We start from the raw sequence: 17,342 nt of genomic DNA on the forward strand, positions 1-17,342 counted from the left end.
ATTTTTTTGTCCCTCATATTTAAAGTAAATTCTGATTTTAATTTGCCCGTAGTTTGTGCCACTCTTGATGCATCACTATTGATTGTTTATCAGTATGTTAGGGATCAAAATAGATTTTCGCCCTTCAATATATTATTAGCTTATATTCAAGATTTTATTTGGGGAGCATGGAAAAGGAAATAATTGACAAATTTTCATCAACTACTCAAGTATCATTATAGATCACTGTAAATTGACTGGATTTAATCAATAATTAAGACCTTTTTCATGTCTTTGATATTACATAAAAAATATTTTTATTTGATAAACAGAAAAAAGGTTCATGATCCAATTATAAAATGCAAAACATGACCCTCCATGTTAAAAGCATAAAGCTTGGCATAAAAATTAAGAGAATTTAGCTCTATCATTTCAGACATTAATTTTTGAAGCAAGACTGTCCCAAAATTTTATATCAGTAATCAATTATAAATTAGTATTACCTCTCATAAATCATACGAGGCACTAAAAGTCAACATTTCTTCTCCAAAAAGGAAATGGCCCCAAATTGACATCAATCTATGAATTTTGTTTCAAGTAGTCTTGTACAAAAAAAAGTAACTATAACCTTTGAATTTATCAAATAGAATATTTCCAATTAGATAAACTTTAATTCTAATGTAAGAAGACAACAAAATTAAAACATTTTTAAAGATTGTGTTTCTTTGGGTGGTTCTATTTACACTGTAGGATGACTCCATCTTTTCCTCTGTTCTGCAAAGCTTCCAACTTTGGCTGAGTACTGGTTCTTATCACTAAGTCTATGTGTGTATAAATGATTCAAAGTGTTGGAATTAACATGTTGTAATATTTTCACTAACTTCCCATGTTTTTCATCCACCACAGTCTCCCCATCACTTGATTCTGTGCCTTTGGCTATGATTTTAATGTGCTTTTCCTCAAATTTAGGGTCGAGACTACTTGAGTTGTCTGCTAACACAACTGCTCCAAGAATTTCCCCCAAGAATGTCTCCTGCAAATTGCAATACAATAGCATCAATACTTGCACCTTAAGTAGAAGAAACAATGCTTCTAAGTCTTGAGATTTAAAGCGTGTTTCGTTTCACGTTAAAAATTGTCAAAATCACAGTTTTGGTTGAAGTATTAGGAAGAAATAGTGCTTCTAAGTTAGGAGATAAAGCATGTTTGGTTTTACAATGAGAATTATCCGAACCATGATTTTGTTGGAGGCAAGTAGTTGAAGTAGGTAATTACCTACTTCCAACAAAACCAAGCTAATTAATGAATGGGGGAGGCAAATTGAAAATAAAACATCGAGTGGGTGCCAAAATCTATTTTAAAAACTTTTATGCACATAATTCTTGTCAAAAGAGCATAAGTGTGGGTGGCAAGAACCCTTCGTCGCCTCTTTTAGATGTGTCCCTGCTGGTAACTATTTGTTTCCAACAAAACCATGGATTTGATGTAGGATGGATATAGGGGGCAAGCAATGTTATAATTTTTTAAAAAAAATTACTTTATTTTTATTTGTGAAAAAAAATGTTAAAAGTAATTTTGGCCCCCACTATTATATAATATTGCATTCGGGCCCCCATGGATTTGTTTCTAGACCTACCCTGCTTTAATGGTTTCCAACATGAAGTCAAACACACACTTATGGTTCATAACAGGTAGATAATTCGCATATATAAGATGATTGACCTCTTTGAAACAATTATAGAAGAAGGGTATTGAGGAGAGGTGTTACCATATGGTGATATCTGTGATGGCTTTGCTTCAAGCGATAAAGCCTTGAGATCAAACGCCTGACAAAGACAGACTCTGGTGTTTCTTCTCGTGTGGCATGAAGCTGTCGTAGAATTGATGAAAACGAAGTTGTTCGGCGTTGCACAGACAGTGGAATGAGGATGATGCTACATGAAGATTCAAACACTGTCTTTGCTGCTAAAGGATCAAGAAACATGTTCATTTCTGCATATTGGTTTGATGGAAATGTAAACACATTTCCTTTCTCACTTCCATTCATCCTTATGTGTCCCCCTACTACATAGATCTCCTGAAAAGGTACGCAACATTAACCATTCTTGTTAACCTCAATGTGTCTCGAAGCATTCAAATATCTCAATTTGCGCACGCATAGGAACTTACCTGAATTCTAGAGCTCGTGTTTTTATCTGATACAACCTTGGCCAGATTAGTCAAGGGTCCATTAGCTAACACAGTAACCTTAGAACCTGATTCAATTGTTTGCAGTACAGTCTCCCAAACTTCCATAGCTAGTGGTTGTCTGAGTTCAGGGTGATCTGTGTTCCTAGGAGCTCCATACTTCACTGAGTTCTCTGCTGTGTACCTGCACAATGTGATATGAACGAAACATAACAGGTCAGGTTCATTTCATCATCAATTGAATCCTGAAAACAAGTGAGAGGGCTAGTCTGGATATAAAAGGTGAATTCAGAGAGACATAAAGAAAAAGTGTGTATGGGGGTAATCATGAGATGTGAATCTCATTCACAGTTATACCTCTTGCGTTACCCATACTCTTTCTGAATTTATGAATGGAGAGGATTCAATTAGAGGAAAAAAGTCTCATGTCAAGTAATTAGATAGTAGAGTAGGAATCTGTAAAGTTTATATATTTCTAGTCAAGTGATTTAAGTTATTTTGAAAAAATAGATAATCCTCAAGCGCACTTATAAAAAAAAAAAATTTGGCAAAGGGAACCTTCTAGGGCTACGAGGAAGAAGGCGAGCAAGACCATAGAGAGTGTCAGAATCCAAAAAGCCACCACTGCCATGAGGGATTGCTTTAACGTATTTGCAGTCACCAACAGCTGATAAGATTGGATCCGATTCATTTGTTGCAAACATCTCTCCAAGGCCAACAGGAATATCATCGCGACCCATCATATGCAATAAGTCATACACTACATCTATTGTTGCTGCATTTGCCCATCCAGTTGGACTCACAATTATTGCAGCAAGGTTCATCACTTGGACAGGTACTTTCAGGAGGTAAAACAGTGTAAGAAAGTCTCCTGCACTCATGTCCATGTCAAACACAAGATGGTTCCCTAGTTTTTCTTTTTGAAAATCTGGCTTGTAAGTTACTTCTCTGTAATAAGGAAACCGAGTGCTGAAGTTGAATCTCCCAGCTTGTTGTGGCCTATTTAGAACCTGACAAATATGCACATCATTTAATAGTTCCAATCATATCAGACAACATGTGTGACACAAATGTTTGTGTATTTTTCTGCTTTTAGGCCCTTACATTCAAGAAGCTTACGAAAAATTCTCTGTCAAGAGGGCTTCTAGCATCCTGGTTAGGTTTTGCTTTTGTGGCAACAAGCACTCTTACTGAGTCTGAACCATTTACTTCTGCCGTGTAACCATCCTAAACAATCATGTCGGAAAGAAAAACAACATATTAACATCAGAATATGAGAAGTTTAGGATTTAATAAGCCTCTAAGATGTTGGTGAACTACCTTACATCTCCCTTTGCCATTTTTGACAAAGCAAAATGGATCTCTAAGTCCTCGTTGAACATGACCACTATGAACTCCACCTTTCTTTAAGTTGAACTTGGGAACTTGGCGGCCATCAAAGAATGGATTGGAGCCGTCAGATATCCCATATGGTTCGTTTGATGTAATCATAGTGATGTTCAAATACTTCATTTCTGCAAATTCGTTTTCTCCTTTGCGGTTATACTTGTGGGAATTTCTCATTATTGATACTGCAACCCCAGATGTGAAAGAATCCCACATAAAATAACTCTGCCAATTTTAGCCATTGTCAAGAAGGATTGCAACAAAGACATATTTCTGGACTCTAAGAAAAATCACAGGCATGCAAAGTTCAATGAGTAATTACCGTGTAGAACAGATCATTAAACCAGGTATCACGTGCCATTTTCAATGACTGGAAACAGTACTGAGCCTCATATGTGTCTTGACTTTGCTCAAAGCCTCAAAGAATTGTTTGCTAATGGGAATTGTGTTTGTTGCATCAAGAGGAACAAGAGTGATGGGAATGCCAGAATGAAGAACCTGAACATAATGAGAAGGCCATTTTCATGCATTCTTTCAGTAATGCAAAAACTTGTTATCTGAAGAAAACAACACGTTTACATATTTAGTAATACAAATCTTTTATAGCTGGAATGAACCATTTTAAGGACTGACCTGGTAAGCAGCAAAGGGTCTCCAAACATATTGAATTCTGCATAAGGGTTTGAGTTATAATCAGTGAACAAATTGCCAGTATCACCACACTGCGTGGGAAGACAAGAAGAGGAGGCATTTTTTGGGCAACAACCACTAGGGTTTCTTGCACCCACACCACCACCCATTATGTATATATGCTCCACATTCTTCTTCAGGTGTGGATTATTCATGAGGAAGATGGCAAAATTTGTCTGAGCTCCAATTAGAAACACAGTTATGGGACCTTGAGATATTTTCTCAATCATCACTTGCTGTGCACTTGGTTGTCTTAAAGGTTCATACTTCCTTCCGCCCTAATTTCATCACAGAATCAGTAATCCAAAGGGGTGTTAGTGTTTAAACATTGCATAACATCAAACACATAAATTAGCCTAAAACACCAAAGCCTTGTGTATTTTCTCTGAAGGGTCTGACGCTGTGCACTACTGACATGGATATCAAATTTTGTAAGGTTTGTAATGTTTATACCTGTGGAAGGAAAGCTTTTCTGAGGCCATAGTTTGAATCAATGTCTAATCTCCCTCCTAGTCCTAATGGAATTGCTTGCCTGTATCTGCACCCTCCTACTGTATTAATCCCCTGATTCAATTACGAGAAGTCATATGTTACTCAGAGAACAAGTCCCATCTTAGAGCAGACTATTGTTCATTCAATTACAATTTCTTCAATTCTTCACATGGCTTATTGCAACCCAGAGGAATGTGACAAACACAATAATACTTGACTGTAAAGAAGCAGAGAACATAATAGATAGCTATAGAGGAAGGGGGGGGAGTCTCTGTAAAGAACATACTTGTTCTATGAGAGGAAGATAACCACCACACATTTGGTAAAACGGTTCCATTTTCAAGTATTCCACCTTCACCTCCCACTCCAACCGTCACATCATCACGATTCATCATGTAAAGTAAGTCATATACTTGATTCACTGCGTGCCCAGCATTAGTCCAGCCATTTGTACTGATTGTGATACCCTGCACATACAGCTCAAAGTTGATAACAGTTATTCTGCAAGTTGGCTCATAATCTTGCTGTAATATGGTCAAAGCAACCATGTAGAATGTCAATCAACTACAGAAAATGAAGTTGAAAGGAGGACCAAGTACCGTTCACAACTTTTTATATTATATACCTTTATTTTATATATATATATATATATATATATTAAAAAAAGAAAAAGTGACTTGTTTCTTTTTACTGCGCGAGTTGTGTTGTTTGATTAGCTGAACAGAGAAAGTGAATAACAGAGGATGATTACAATTTTCATTTGAAATACCCAGTTCTGAAGACGATGCAACTGATTTACCTCCAATTCAAACTCTGATCTGTTGAGCTTGAGAAGGTAGAGCAGACCAAAGAAATCATCAGTATCAACATCTGTATCGAGAAGAATCCGACGTGGCCTATTTTTCTCCACACTGCACGGAGCGTCCCCAACCATAGCTCCAAGAACCAATACCAGAACCAACCAAAACCTGTCTCTCTCTGTTAACAACATTCTTCTGAAGCTCAGAAATGAACCCAGAAATCTCTTTTATCCCCAAACAAGTTGAAAAGGACCAAGTTTGCTAAAGCAAGAGAGTTTTATCAGTCTCGTTCCATTAAAAGACACAAGAGGACCCGTTAGAAGAAGCGTTAAAACAGAGAAACAGACAGAGAGTTTACATGTTCATTGGCTCTTTTGTCTGTGTGAGTGTGTAACGAAAGCTTATAGAGTGAGAAAGGGAAGAGAGAGAGAGATGGTTGAAGAATGAAGAGAAGAAAGGGTGAGTAGTGGATAGCTTTTAAAAGTCAGAGATATTTTATTCCATTGTTGAATAACTCTTTGGCTTAGTACTCTAAATCCAAAGCTGAATGAAGCTTACGTACTTGTTCGCTTGTTCCCACAAACACACAGGACAATGATATATATAATTTATAGGGATAATTGCCCATCACCATCCAAGACTGAGATACCTACTTGGTACCATGCACCAAACAAACTAGACACATTGTAAATTTTGCAATTGAGTTTAAAAATTTATTGATGCGGATTTTTGAACGTCTCGGAGTTTGCCATAAGCCTTGACACTTCTTCCCAGACTTCTCACCCTTTTATTTATCCTTTTCTACATTTTCCTTTAATTTATAATATTTCAATTATCTTTGTACTGTACTTATTATGGAGAATCCGTGTGCTTGTGTGTACGGAAATCAAGACGTTATTTTGTTACTTCGACCAGAAAGGGTGATAATGGAACGTATTACAAAAGATAGTGATAAAAATAAACTAATTGAATGCCGAGGGGCCATAAGTCAATAGTGTCCCTGAGTGTGGAGCGAAAGTTTTGTTTGTAAAATGAGAGTCATGATTAACGAAATTTGTTTAAATTTTAATTCAGTAAGTGATTTAAATTCACTTACTTAATGAGCATCTCAATACAGATAAAAATTTTATTAATATTTAAAAATTATTAAAATATATTTCTATCCAAAAAATCAAAAACAATATATACAATTAGAACATTTCTCACACACATTATTTCCTCAAAAAAAATTGAGATTTTGTATTTTTGAAGTATCATATAACAAATTTTTTTTATAAACATTCGATTAAACCAAATAGTTATTATCGTGTTGCATGAAACACTTATTAAATAAGTGTATTTATGTTCCTCACTGAATCAAAATATGGTTTTTGTGTGATTCTAACATTTGTAATATTAAATTTTATTCTAGAAATGAATGTCTACTTTTTTATTTTTGCTTTTTAAAAATACATTTAATTCTTATTCTTTTCAACAACTAAACCACATATAAAATTCTTTACAGACATATATTCTATAATGTTAATAGAAAGGGGGGGCATACAGAAATATGTCGCATCTATTTTATTTATTTTGCAAAGACCTCGATGTTTTCTTTCCATGTCTCTTTTTTTCTAAAAAAAATAATAATATGTGAGGATCTAAAGTCATCATGGAACTTCCCTTTGTATTATTTATTTTTTTCTAATAAGTGTACCATCTAAGTTGGATATCATCGATGTGAATATCCAATAGCCCTCCTCTACAATCTTTCTGTATATAATATTAAAATGTTAAGTGAATTGATAAAAAAAAACTGTTAAATGAAATTATTGACGGTCATAAGAGTTCATTTTTCATATCTAATGTAATAGCAGGTGAATCATATTGCATTCTATTCTATATAATATAAAATTTATAGAAAGTATAGAGAAACTACCACATAATTTCCTCAATTTTCAATTTCAATTTCAACCATTTATTGAACAATGATTACACAATATTAGTTCTTTCCTTAATTTGTATTTGTTTTAAAATTTGTTTGTAGAATCGGTCAAAAAAAAAATTGTTTGTAGGAAAAAATGGTCAAGTTCATTTTAGTGCCCCCTATATTTAAAGTAGCTTCTGCTTTTTCCCCTCATGTGTGCTACTCTAGATCCATCATTGTCGGATATACACATGTTTTATCTCTTGCATATTATTTAAATTTCTATATTTACATCTAAACCTTTTTAAAATAATTTTTGTCAATAATATACCTTAATTATTTTTTTTAACTAATATAGTCTGACACAATGGATGGACAGTTGACTTTCCAGGTACATTGTCAATCCTTAGTTATGTCACCTTTGTGTATGAAAAAGACTTTGATAAAAGAAGCAAAATCCACCTATAAAATCTCTACACCTTAAAAGAGAAATTAATTAATTATTGGTTTTCAGTTAAAGGATACCTTTAAGTTTGGTTTAAATGGAAAGAAAAGAAAAAAGATAGAAAATTATAAGGAAATCTTTTTTTCTAATTTTTTAATTATTTTTCTCACCATTCATACGGAAAGATTATATATATATATACATATATATTTTGTCTCAAAACATTTTTAAAAAATGGGGTCAAACACTCTGCTTTTCTTTTTTTTTTTAAAAAAAAAAAAAGCACTCCGACCAATAATACATTGAAAGAATGACATTAAGAGATTAAAAGATTGTATTAATTAAACTTAAATAAAGATTAAAAGATTTATAAATTTAAAATAAGGATGAATATTTTTTTATTGAGTTTGTCAAAAAAATTGTTAATTTCATTTTAAAATTGGCAACTATCAAAAACAAGAATTTGATGGTGAAATTTGCTAATTTATAAAAGAAAATTTTTTAAAACATATCATTATTTCTAGTCACTTGCTGCTCTCATACATTTATTTGTAACTCTCAAAAAAAATTGGCAAGTAAAATTTGTTAATGTGTGAAAAAGAAACGATTGCCATAATATATTTGATTTTTTTTAAAATTAGAAAATCCCACGTACAAATTTTATTTTGAAAATTGCAAATCATGAAATTTGACTAACAGGTTTCCAAATTTCAAACCTTTTAATCCTTATTTAATAAGTTTAATTTAATATATTGATCCTTTAATATCACTCTCCCAAATATATAATTAATAGCAACATTCATTATTTACCATTCATAAACATAGCTAGAAATTATGTTCAGTCACATGCCAGAACTTGATAATGTTGGGGCACATTGGGTACATTAGAGCATGATCAAAGGAACTAACTATATGTAACAAGCAAGCAGCTTTTAAATTATAAAAATTAAGTAATAAAATATTATTGTTCAGACCATAATAAATATTCAGCAGCAAAATTTTCAATGAACTAATCTCAAGAAAGTTTACATCTTTCACGGGTCAAAAATGCATTGCATTTGGCACGTTAAAGAAAATATTCATGATTTGACACTAACAAAATTATTAATATTTTAAATTTGTGTGTTCTTGTAAAAGCTTTTGGTCATTTGATGAGGAAAGGATCAAATGATTCTCTCCATGTGGGAATTATTTATTTATTTTTATTCATTTATTAAATTGAATAAAATTATTTGTGTGTTGTAAGAGAGAATGGCATGCCAAGTGGTGCGTTATAAGAAAGAATCGGCCATTTTTGTCAAAAAGTAAAAATGGACTTTTTAATATTTGTGTAGAATATTCCTTCCCACTATTCCATTATCTTGTGTGTGATGGACCTTCATGAGCTTCCGTTATTGGCAAATACATCCATTTATTATATTTTATTTATTTATTAACAAATTGATATAAATCCATTCATTTCAATTTTTTATCACTTGTTATTCAACTTAACAATGTACTAGCATGCATTGTATTAGTGATCATTTTTTCCCTTTTCCATTGCTTGATATTTTTTATATTGTAAATAAGTAAATTACCTCATGAGCTTTAAATCTAGTAACACCATGGACCATGAACTTATTTATCATACAGATTATTCTCTCAACTCTAGAAAGCAATGCAATTTGATTCTTATCATTAACAAAATTTAATTTTAACTATTAACTGATCAGAAAATAACAAAAAAAGAATATCAAAAATTATAAAAAAGGACACCAAAAATTTATTTGTCCTTTATTTAACTTTTGGGTCCTTATCCATAATTTTTTTATCCTTTTCAATATATTTGAGTTCAATTAATAATTAAAATTAACTTTTATTAATAACAGAAATCAAATTGTACCGTTTTTAAAAATTGAGAAAATAATTTACACAATAAAAATGTTCAAGGTTTATATGATGTTATTGAATTTAAAATTTAAAAAATAATTTATTTATTTATTTATTTTATATAGTTATTTGACTGAATTAAATTCGAGCATTGCCTAATTGATTAGATGTGGCTCTCTCTCTCTCTTTTTTTTTTTTTTTTTTGCATTCATATACTATCTAGGTTTGCATTCGAGATCTCATGCTCAAGTGACTATAGCTATAGCCTTATCCAATCCTTGGCATGTGAGCACGGCAACAAAAATAAATTATTTATATATGTATGTGGGGCCATGTGGGCACGTGAGATGAGTGAAGTGAAGGAAACGTCACCATCTTCCTAAAAAAATATCACCAATCATTTTATACATTCCCTACCTTTTTATTTATAAAAAAAATTATTACTTTTAATTTTTTTATATAAATAAAATCACATTTATTAATAAATATTTATTTTAAATTTTTTAAATTATTTTTTATAATTTTATCATTTATAGTCATAAAGAACAATTAATAAAAGTTTGATTAACACAATTAATAAAGGGTATTGTAGTATAATTTTTTTATTTTTAAATACAATTAATATAGTTAATTAATTTTCTTAAATTGTGTGATATAATATATTTTTTTACAAATAAAAATGAAGGGAGTACATGTATAGGGTTGGGAATTGAAGTTAGCTTGAATTTTTTTAACCTTTTGTAATATTATGGTTAAACTCATTTAATTTTCTGAAAATTATTCTCGTTTGTAATCTAATAGTGAATTAACCCCGATCATACTCAATTCAACCATGAAAAACAATTCTTTTTATTTAAACTGAGCCATTTACAGATTGACAATCCCATTGTTGGGTCAAATTTGGCCATCAAAATAATTGGTAGGTGTAATTGAAGGCCTTGTGACTTTTTTTCTGCTAGAAAGGAAGAACGAAGAAAAAGATATACTTTTGGATCAACCCGAGTGGCCTTTGTGCGCTCCGACACATCTCTCGCGTCGGCACACAAGCTTCACAACACCAGATTAAAATAAATAAATAAATAAATAAATTTGATTAAAATTAATTAACGATATTAATTTTTTTAAAAAAAATAAATATTATAGCATTCCGAAACTATTCTCCAAGCTTAATTATATCACTTTCATCTTTATTAGAAAAAGCTCTTAAATTATTGTTTGATTTGAGGATAATCTAGGGGGAAGGGCAATGAGAGGAGAAATTTTAATGAATTCAATTTAAAGAAATAAGAAAGTGAGATGAAAATATTTTTTCATATAGAGAATAGGTAGGAGGAAAGGGAATAAAAATTCTATCAAAAATTTTCCACTCCACCTCGCTATTTTTTAAAAAATTTAAAATTAAAATCGTTGACATTATTACTTTTTTTTTTTCACTACTCCATTCCCTTCAAACTAAACCGGCCATACATGTGCTTCATTAGCTACTTTTTATAGGAAGATCTTATATTAATGAATTGAATTTTTTTTTTACAAGAGGAAAATGTGACATGAGTTTATTGATAGTTTTAGTGATATTTAGGTTTTAAAACAATATTTAGTTGGAAAAATATAGTTATCAGTCCCTATAGTTTTATCAAATTTTACTTTTTATTCTTATAATTTTTATAGTGTTTTTAGTCCCTATAATTTTAAAAAGATTGACTGATATTTGTTTTTCATATCCCTATAATTTTAATTTTTTTAGTATTTTTTATCTCTATAAAAACTAAAAATAATAAAAAAATATAAAAATTAAAATAAAAACTTGATAAAAACTATAAGGATCAAAGTTTATGTTTTTTCAATTTAGTTACAAATTATCTATAAATAGTTATATGCACACACTCTCTCTAAATTTATAAATGGGAACTGTTATTAGTTAGAGATAAGGAAAATCTTATATAATTAGCATAGGTACTTGTTTTCAATTAAATTAATATATTATTTTATAATAAACTTATATTATTAAATATTAATGCATTAAAATTTACTTGTCTGGATTTAATTAAAAAAAAATATATTACTTGAGTGGAGTATAATAAAAGTAAGTGTGTGATTAAATATATATAGATATATATTTATATGCACACACACACATACATATATATATATAACCAATCAAATATTTTATATATTTCGAATTAAACAGTTCTTGTAGAAAATATCCTATATATTATAAGGAGGATTATATTGAAAAATCATTCAAGTAAATTATTTACAAATAATAACTAATAAAAAATTTTATTTAAAAAATAGATCACATTTTTATTTTAATAATAATTTATTTCATATTAGTTCTTATAATTTGCATGAGTGATTTTAATTTTTCGAATATCATGTTGTGATTGAGAATATATTTGATTGTTAATAGGCTGTTGCCGCGCGTGCCATCAGGTAATTGTCAGTGCGTCGATCATGGCTAAACGGTCAACGCTTACCGCACTGTCATTCCTTTTGTTTATTGTTCAATGTTCAATTTGGACTTCATTGTGACTTCTTTAATTTATTAGATCTGTACTGGACGTATTGTCTTGTCCAAAAACAGAGATTTAATTAATTAATTAATTTTTTTCCAGCAATTAATAATCCCATGGTTTTTGACTTTCATGACTTTGGTTTAAGTATACTTGATCCCAACTTTTGCTTTCAAGCTTCAACCATGCATTATATATATATATATATATATATACACACACACACACACACTTTTTTAAAAAATATAAAACATTTTAAAAAAATTAAATGTTAAAGAATATAATATATTTTTACTATTTTAAGATGTAATTGTTATCTTTTTTTTTAAATACTCCTAATGAATAAATTATTTTATATTTAAAAAAATGATAATAAAATCTCTTCAAATTATATAAATAATAATTTAATATCTTGAAATGTCATAATGCTAATGAAGTCCTTACAGGTCTCTTTGTTAATAACTTTTTTAGAGAAAAAAATTATTTTACTCATTGATAAATTGTAATTTCTTGTTTAATTCTTACAATTCTTTAAAAAAAGTTGTATTTTTTAAATAAAAATTATGAATGGAGTTTATTTACTTTAAGAACTTGTTTTTCAATAATAAAAATTATACTTGATAAATTAAAATTTTTTATTTAACTCTCCCACTTCGTAAAACAAAAATTGTTATTCTTTAAATAAATTTGTGATTAAGATTTATTTTTTAATAACAAAAATTAAACTTGACAAGTTGTGATTTCTTATTTAACTATTGTAATTTATAGAATAAAAGTTGTGATTCATTAAAAAAAATTGTGATTAGATTATGTTATTTTCAGTAAAAATAAAAAGATCTTTTTTCTAAAAAAGTTATTCACAAAGAGGTCTCTAGAGACTTTATTAATATTATGGCATTTTGAGGGACCAAGTAATCATTTACATAATTCGAAAGGATTTTATTGTCATTTTTGTATTTATTTTAAAATAAAATACCTTATTAAATAGAGATAACTATAAAAAAATTATAATAATTTAAAAATAAATAAATATTTTATTGAAGAGTGAGTTTTAGTTAAAATTATCTTATATTTTTTGACGGAGTGATTGTATATATAGCTAGTCAATTTACATTTTTGTATATCCTGTAAATTAATAAATTCATTGTGCAAAGTATAAGAAATGAAAATTAACTTGTATAATCACTTGTAAAATTTTTGTAGAACATATAAAAAAATTATATATTGTTGATGATATAAAAAATATGACTATCGATCAAATAACATTTTAACAAAAAAGTTTAAAATATATTTAATTTTACGCTAGACATCAAAAACGAACACTAGAAATGGATTTTTATCGTTAATGTATTAAGTAACGTTTTGAAAAAAAAAAAATCAGACAGTTACATGATGTTTCTAATAGTAAGCTACAGTATGTATAGGTCTTATATTTTATATTAAATGTTGATATTAAAATGTGCATCGAATTAAAGAGTATTAGGTAATTAACAGAAATGGAATGACACGTAATGCAAAAGGTGGTGTCGGTTAAAAGGAAATAGTATTGGATATAAAGTGAAAGGTAATTACTATTTAGGATCTTATAAACGACAAGTGTTAGATTTGGAGTGGATTTAGTTTAATAATAATACAATTATGTGATGTCACTTGGCTTAAATAGTAAAAAAAGTGTATTTAATGAATTGATCAAGAATCAAACATACTTTAATTGCTGGCGAGGCTCTTCTTTTGGACACGCAGATTTCTTGAGACGATGTAAAGTATTTGAAGCTTTTAGCATTGAAATTTGAAGCCAGCTTGTCCCCCCAATAATTAATAATTAGCTTTAAATCTTATGTCAATTTTTGGGATTTTTTGAAAATATATTTTATCAAAACAAATATCTTAATTTGATGCTTGAGATCGTCCTCACAATATGTAATATTATATTTTGATACAATCCACGATAATTTGAGCCAAGTTTGACAAATTAATTTGAATAAATTTAAAAAATTTTAGGATTGGGTTTGAAAATTTAAAATATTTTTTTATTCTAGGCTGATTCAGGCCACCTAAATAAACTTGAAGAAGTATAAGCCAAGCTTGAATCCGAATGGGTTTAGCCAAATGCCTAAATTTCTTTTTTTATTATTAATAAAAATAAAAATATTAGTTTTTAAAATAAAAATAGAAATTAAATAAAAATAAAATAAAATAACATTTAAATAATTCATGTTTTCTAGTTAGTCCGTCTGAATTACGGCCGGCTCTAAATCATGCGCTTAGAAAGAAGCAAAAAGAAGCAAATCTCTTTTCGGTTAAGGATATGTTAAAAATATATCATGAGATTAAGTAGATAGGGATAGAAAACTTCAAAAAAATTGTATTTAGTATAGAGCAAAGTAATTAATTATTTTTTTCATTTTACCCCTCATTTATTTATTATGGTTTGAATTTCTAAACGGCAATATTCCCTTCACACTATAATATATGTTATTAATAACTAATTCATGTTTTACCAAAACTATTAGTTGATACTTTACTAACGATTAATGTTTGGATATTTAACATAAAAAATGCATATACTAAGTTTTAATTATTTTACAAGTAAAATTATTATGACAAATAATTTATAAAATTGGGTGCTCTTTAAAAAATAGTTTATGAATAAAAGTATATTTTAACCCTAAACATAAAGCAAAGTAATTAATTTTTTTCTAAATTACCCTTCATTTATTTATTATGATTTGAATTCCTAAATAATAATATAATTTAATATGATTATTAACTGTAAAGCAAGGTAAAATTGAAAGGTTATATATTTTTAAATAATTTTAAAGACATAACTATTATTTTTAATAAGTGAAAAATTGATTAAATTTACCTCATATTAAGAACTGGATGAAGTATATTATTTTTGGTAGCATGAAGTTTGAAAACTAAATTATATGATTTATCTATCAACATCATACCATGTAAAGTATAGATTAAAAATATAATATTTACAGTAAATCCATTTTTATAAATAATAAATAATGCAGATCATTTTTCAAATTCTAAACAGTACATACACAGTCACTCAATTTCAAATCAAAATTTCTATCAACGTAAAATATAAAATTTTATAGCTGTATGTATTGTTTATAATTTGTGATATATAATGCCTCTTATTTTTTCTTGGTTAAATGTAATTCACAGGAAAAACATATTTAGTTAATAATAAGGGAGAATAATAAAAAGATCTCAAAAGAATCAATCAATTTAAGTTAGATCTTAAGTGCTAAACTCCAGAAATGTGCAACTCAATCACTCAAATTTTCAATTGTATTGTGATGAACTTGTAACTTATTTTTCAAATTTTAATGGTTGAAGAATAAAAAAATATTTTTCTTGTTAAAATTTAAGATATAAGTTACAAATTTATCATAATTGAGTTATAAAGTTGAGAGATTGAGTTATAAATTCTTAAAATTTGATAATACTTGAGACTTAATTTAAATTAATTGATAATTTTAGGACCTCTCTATCACTTTCTTTGATAATAATGTTATGACTTGTGTTGAATTGACCATTTTTTTCAAAACTAATAGGAATTAATAATGCATGATTAATGAGAACAAAGTCTAATATATATATATATATATATATTATAATTTAAAAATAAAATTCTTATAGAATAAAAGAAGAATTATGATGCAAATATATGATAATAATCAATCAAGAATTAATCCTTGAACTACTTATATTCAAAAAAGGAGAGAACAAAATAATAACAAGACATGATCGGTATTTGTGTATGATATTGCTATTATTATCTATACTGAATATTACTTATTAATTTTTTTATTAAATATTTTGGGAAGAGAACGAAAATTAGTTATCATTCCTTTTTTTAAAAAAAAATCTACTTTTATTAACATCAGCCCTACCAAGATGGATCTAATTAATCATAAAGTTGTAAAGGACAAAAAATGGAAAGAAAAGGGGGAAACAAGAACAAGCAATAAAAAGAGTTTGTAACATTGCATTGTTCACTGGGTCCCATATGTTGCCATGACTCACCATCACCAATATTCAAAGCAACGACGTGAAATTAAGGAACCACCTTGTAGTGCTGACTCACCAATACGTGTGTGATTATATTCCAAACACGACTGTTCAACTTATTCTTTTTTTTTTTTGGATGAAAACTTTTCAACTTATTTTAGTTGAAGATAATTTTAAGTCAGAATTTTTTTAGGTAGTATTTGAATTTATAGTTTTGCATTTAAATTTTAGATTTTAAATTAAATTTAAAATTTAAAATTTCATATATCCCGTATGTTTAAAAATTTTATAGAGAAAAGAGGGATGAGTTGAAATTTAAAATGAAAACAAAAAAATTGATAGTGATAAACTCATTTATAATTTTTTAATTGACGAGAAATGAAAACAATAGATGAGAGAAGATGTGAGTGTGATGCTATGATAACAATATCAACAGTGAAAGTGCAAAGAAAATAAGATATTTGAAATAACTGAAATTTAATAATTACAATATAAAAAATTTAAAATTATAAAAAAATTATAATAATAAATGAATTTAGATTTGAATCGAATTCAAATTTATATATTTTTATATATCTAAATAGGTGATTTGATTTAAATTCAAATTCAAATTCTCATCAATCCAAACACAAACATAAAAAATTTTATTTTGATGAAGTAATAGATATAAAAAGAGAATAATGAGTTTTATTTGTGTGATTGGGAATTCTGAGGAATCAATTTCAATACTCATCACCCAATAAGCAAGCAAAGTTGATGAAACTTGGACAATTTTAATTTAAAATTTTTATTATTATTTATATTTTATATTTATATGCATAAAATTTTTATAAATTTTTAATAAATTTGTTTGTTACTGCTATGGACAATACAAGTTTATTCTGAATTATCTAATTTAATATTAGGAGTTTTTATAATTTTTTTAAATCTAGATATATTTTGTATAGTCCAAATTTAATATTAAATTTTTGGCTAAAATTTATAAAACCTCCCTAAACTTTGAGTTTATTGCATATGACCCCCTAACCTTTAAACATTTAAAATTA

General features: G+C 28.3%; 1 protein-coding gene across 1 annotated transcript; it reads right to left on the minus strand.

Moving 5' to 3' along the window:
* Nucleotides 1-547: 547 nt before the first annotated feature.
* On the minus strand, nucleotides 548-5,725 carry LOC129292007 (nucleoside hydrolase 3-like). Its single transcript, XM_054929501.1, is given in 14 exon segments — nucleotides 548-1,012; nucleotides 1,748-2,056; nucleotides 2,149-2,350; nucleotides 2,725-3,176; nucleotides 3,271-3,393; nucleotides 3,487-3,777; nucleotides 3,875-3,969; nucleotides 3,972-4,050; nucleotides 4,186-4,205; nucleotides 4,208-4,520; nucleotides 4,696-4,806; nucleotides 5,021-5,047; nucleotides 5,049-5,201; nucleotides 5,534-5,725. Coding segments are annotated over 14 exon segments (2,661 nt in total). The 3' UTR covers nucleotides 548-718.
* Nucleotides 5,726-17,342: the final 11,617 nt, after the last annotated feature.

Source organism: Prosopis cineraria, unplaced genomic scaffold (assembly GCF_029017545.1).
Source record: "Prosopis cineraria cultivar Desert tree isolate PC_DT_omini unplaced genomic scaffold, ASM2901754v1 PC14, whole genome shotgun sequence".
NCBI classification, from domain to species: Eukaryota; Viridiplantae; Streptophyta; class Magnoliopsida; order Fabales; family Fabaceae; genus Prosopis; species Prosopis cineraria.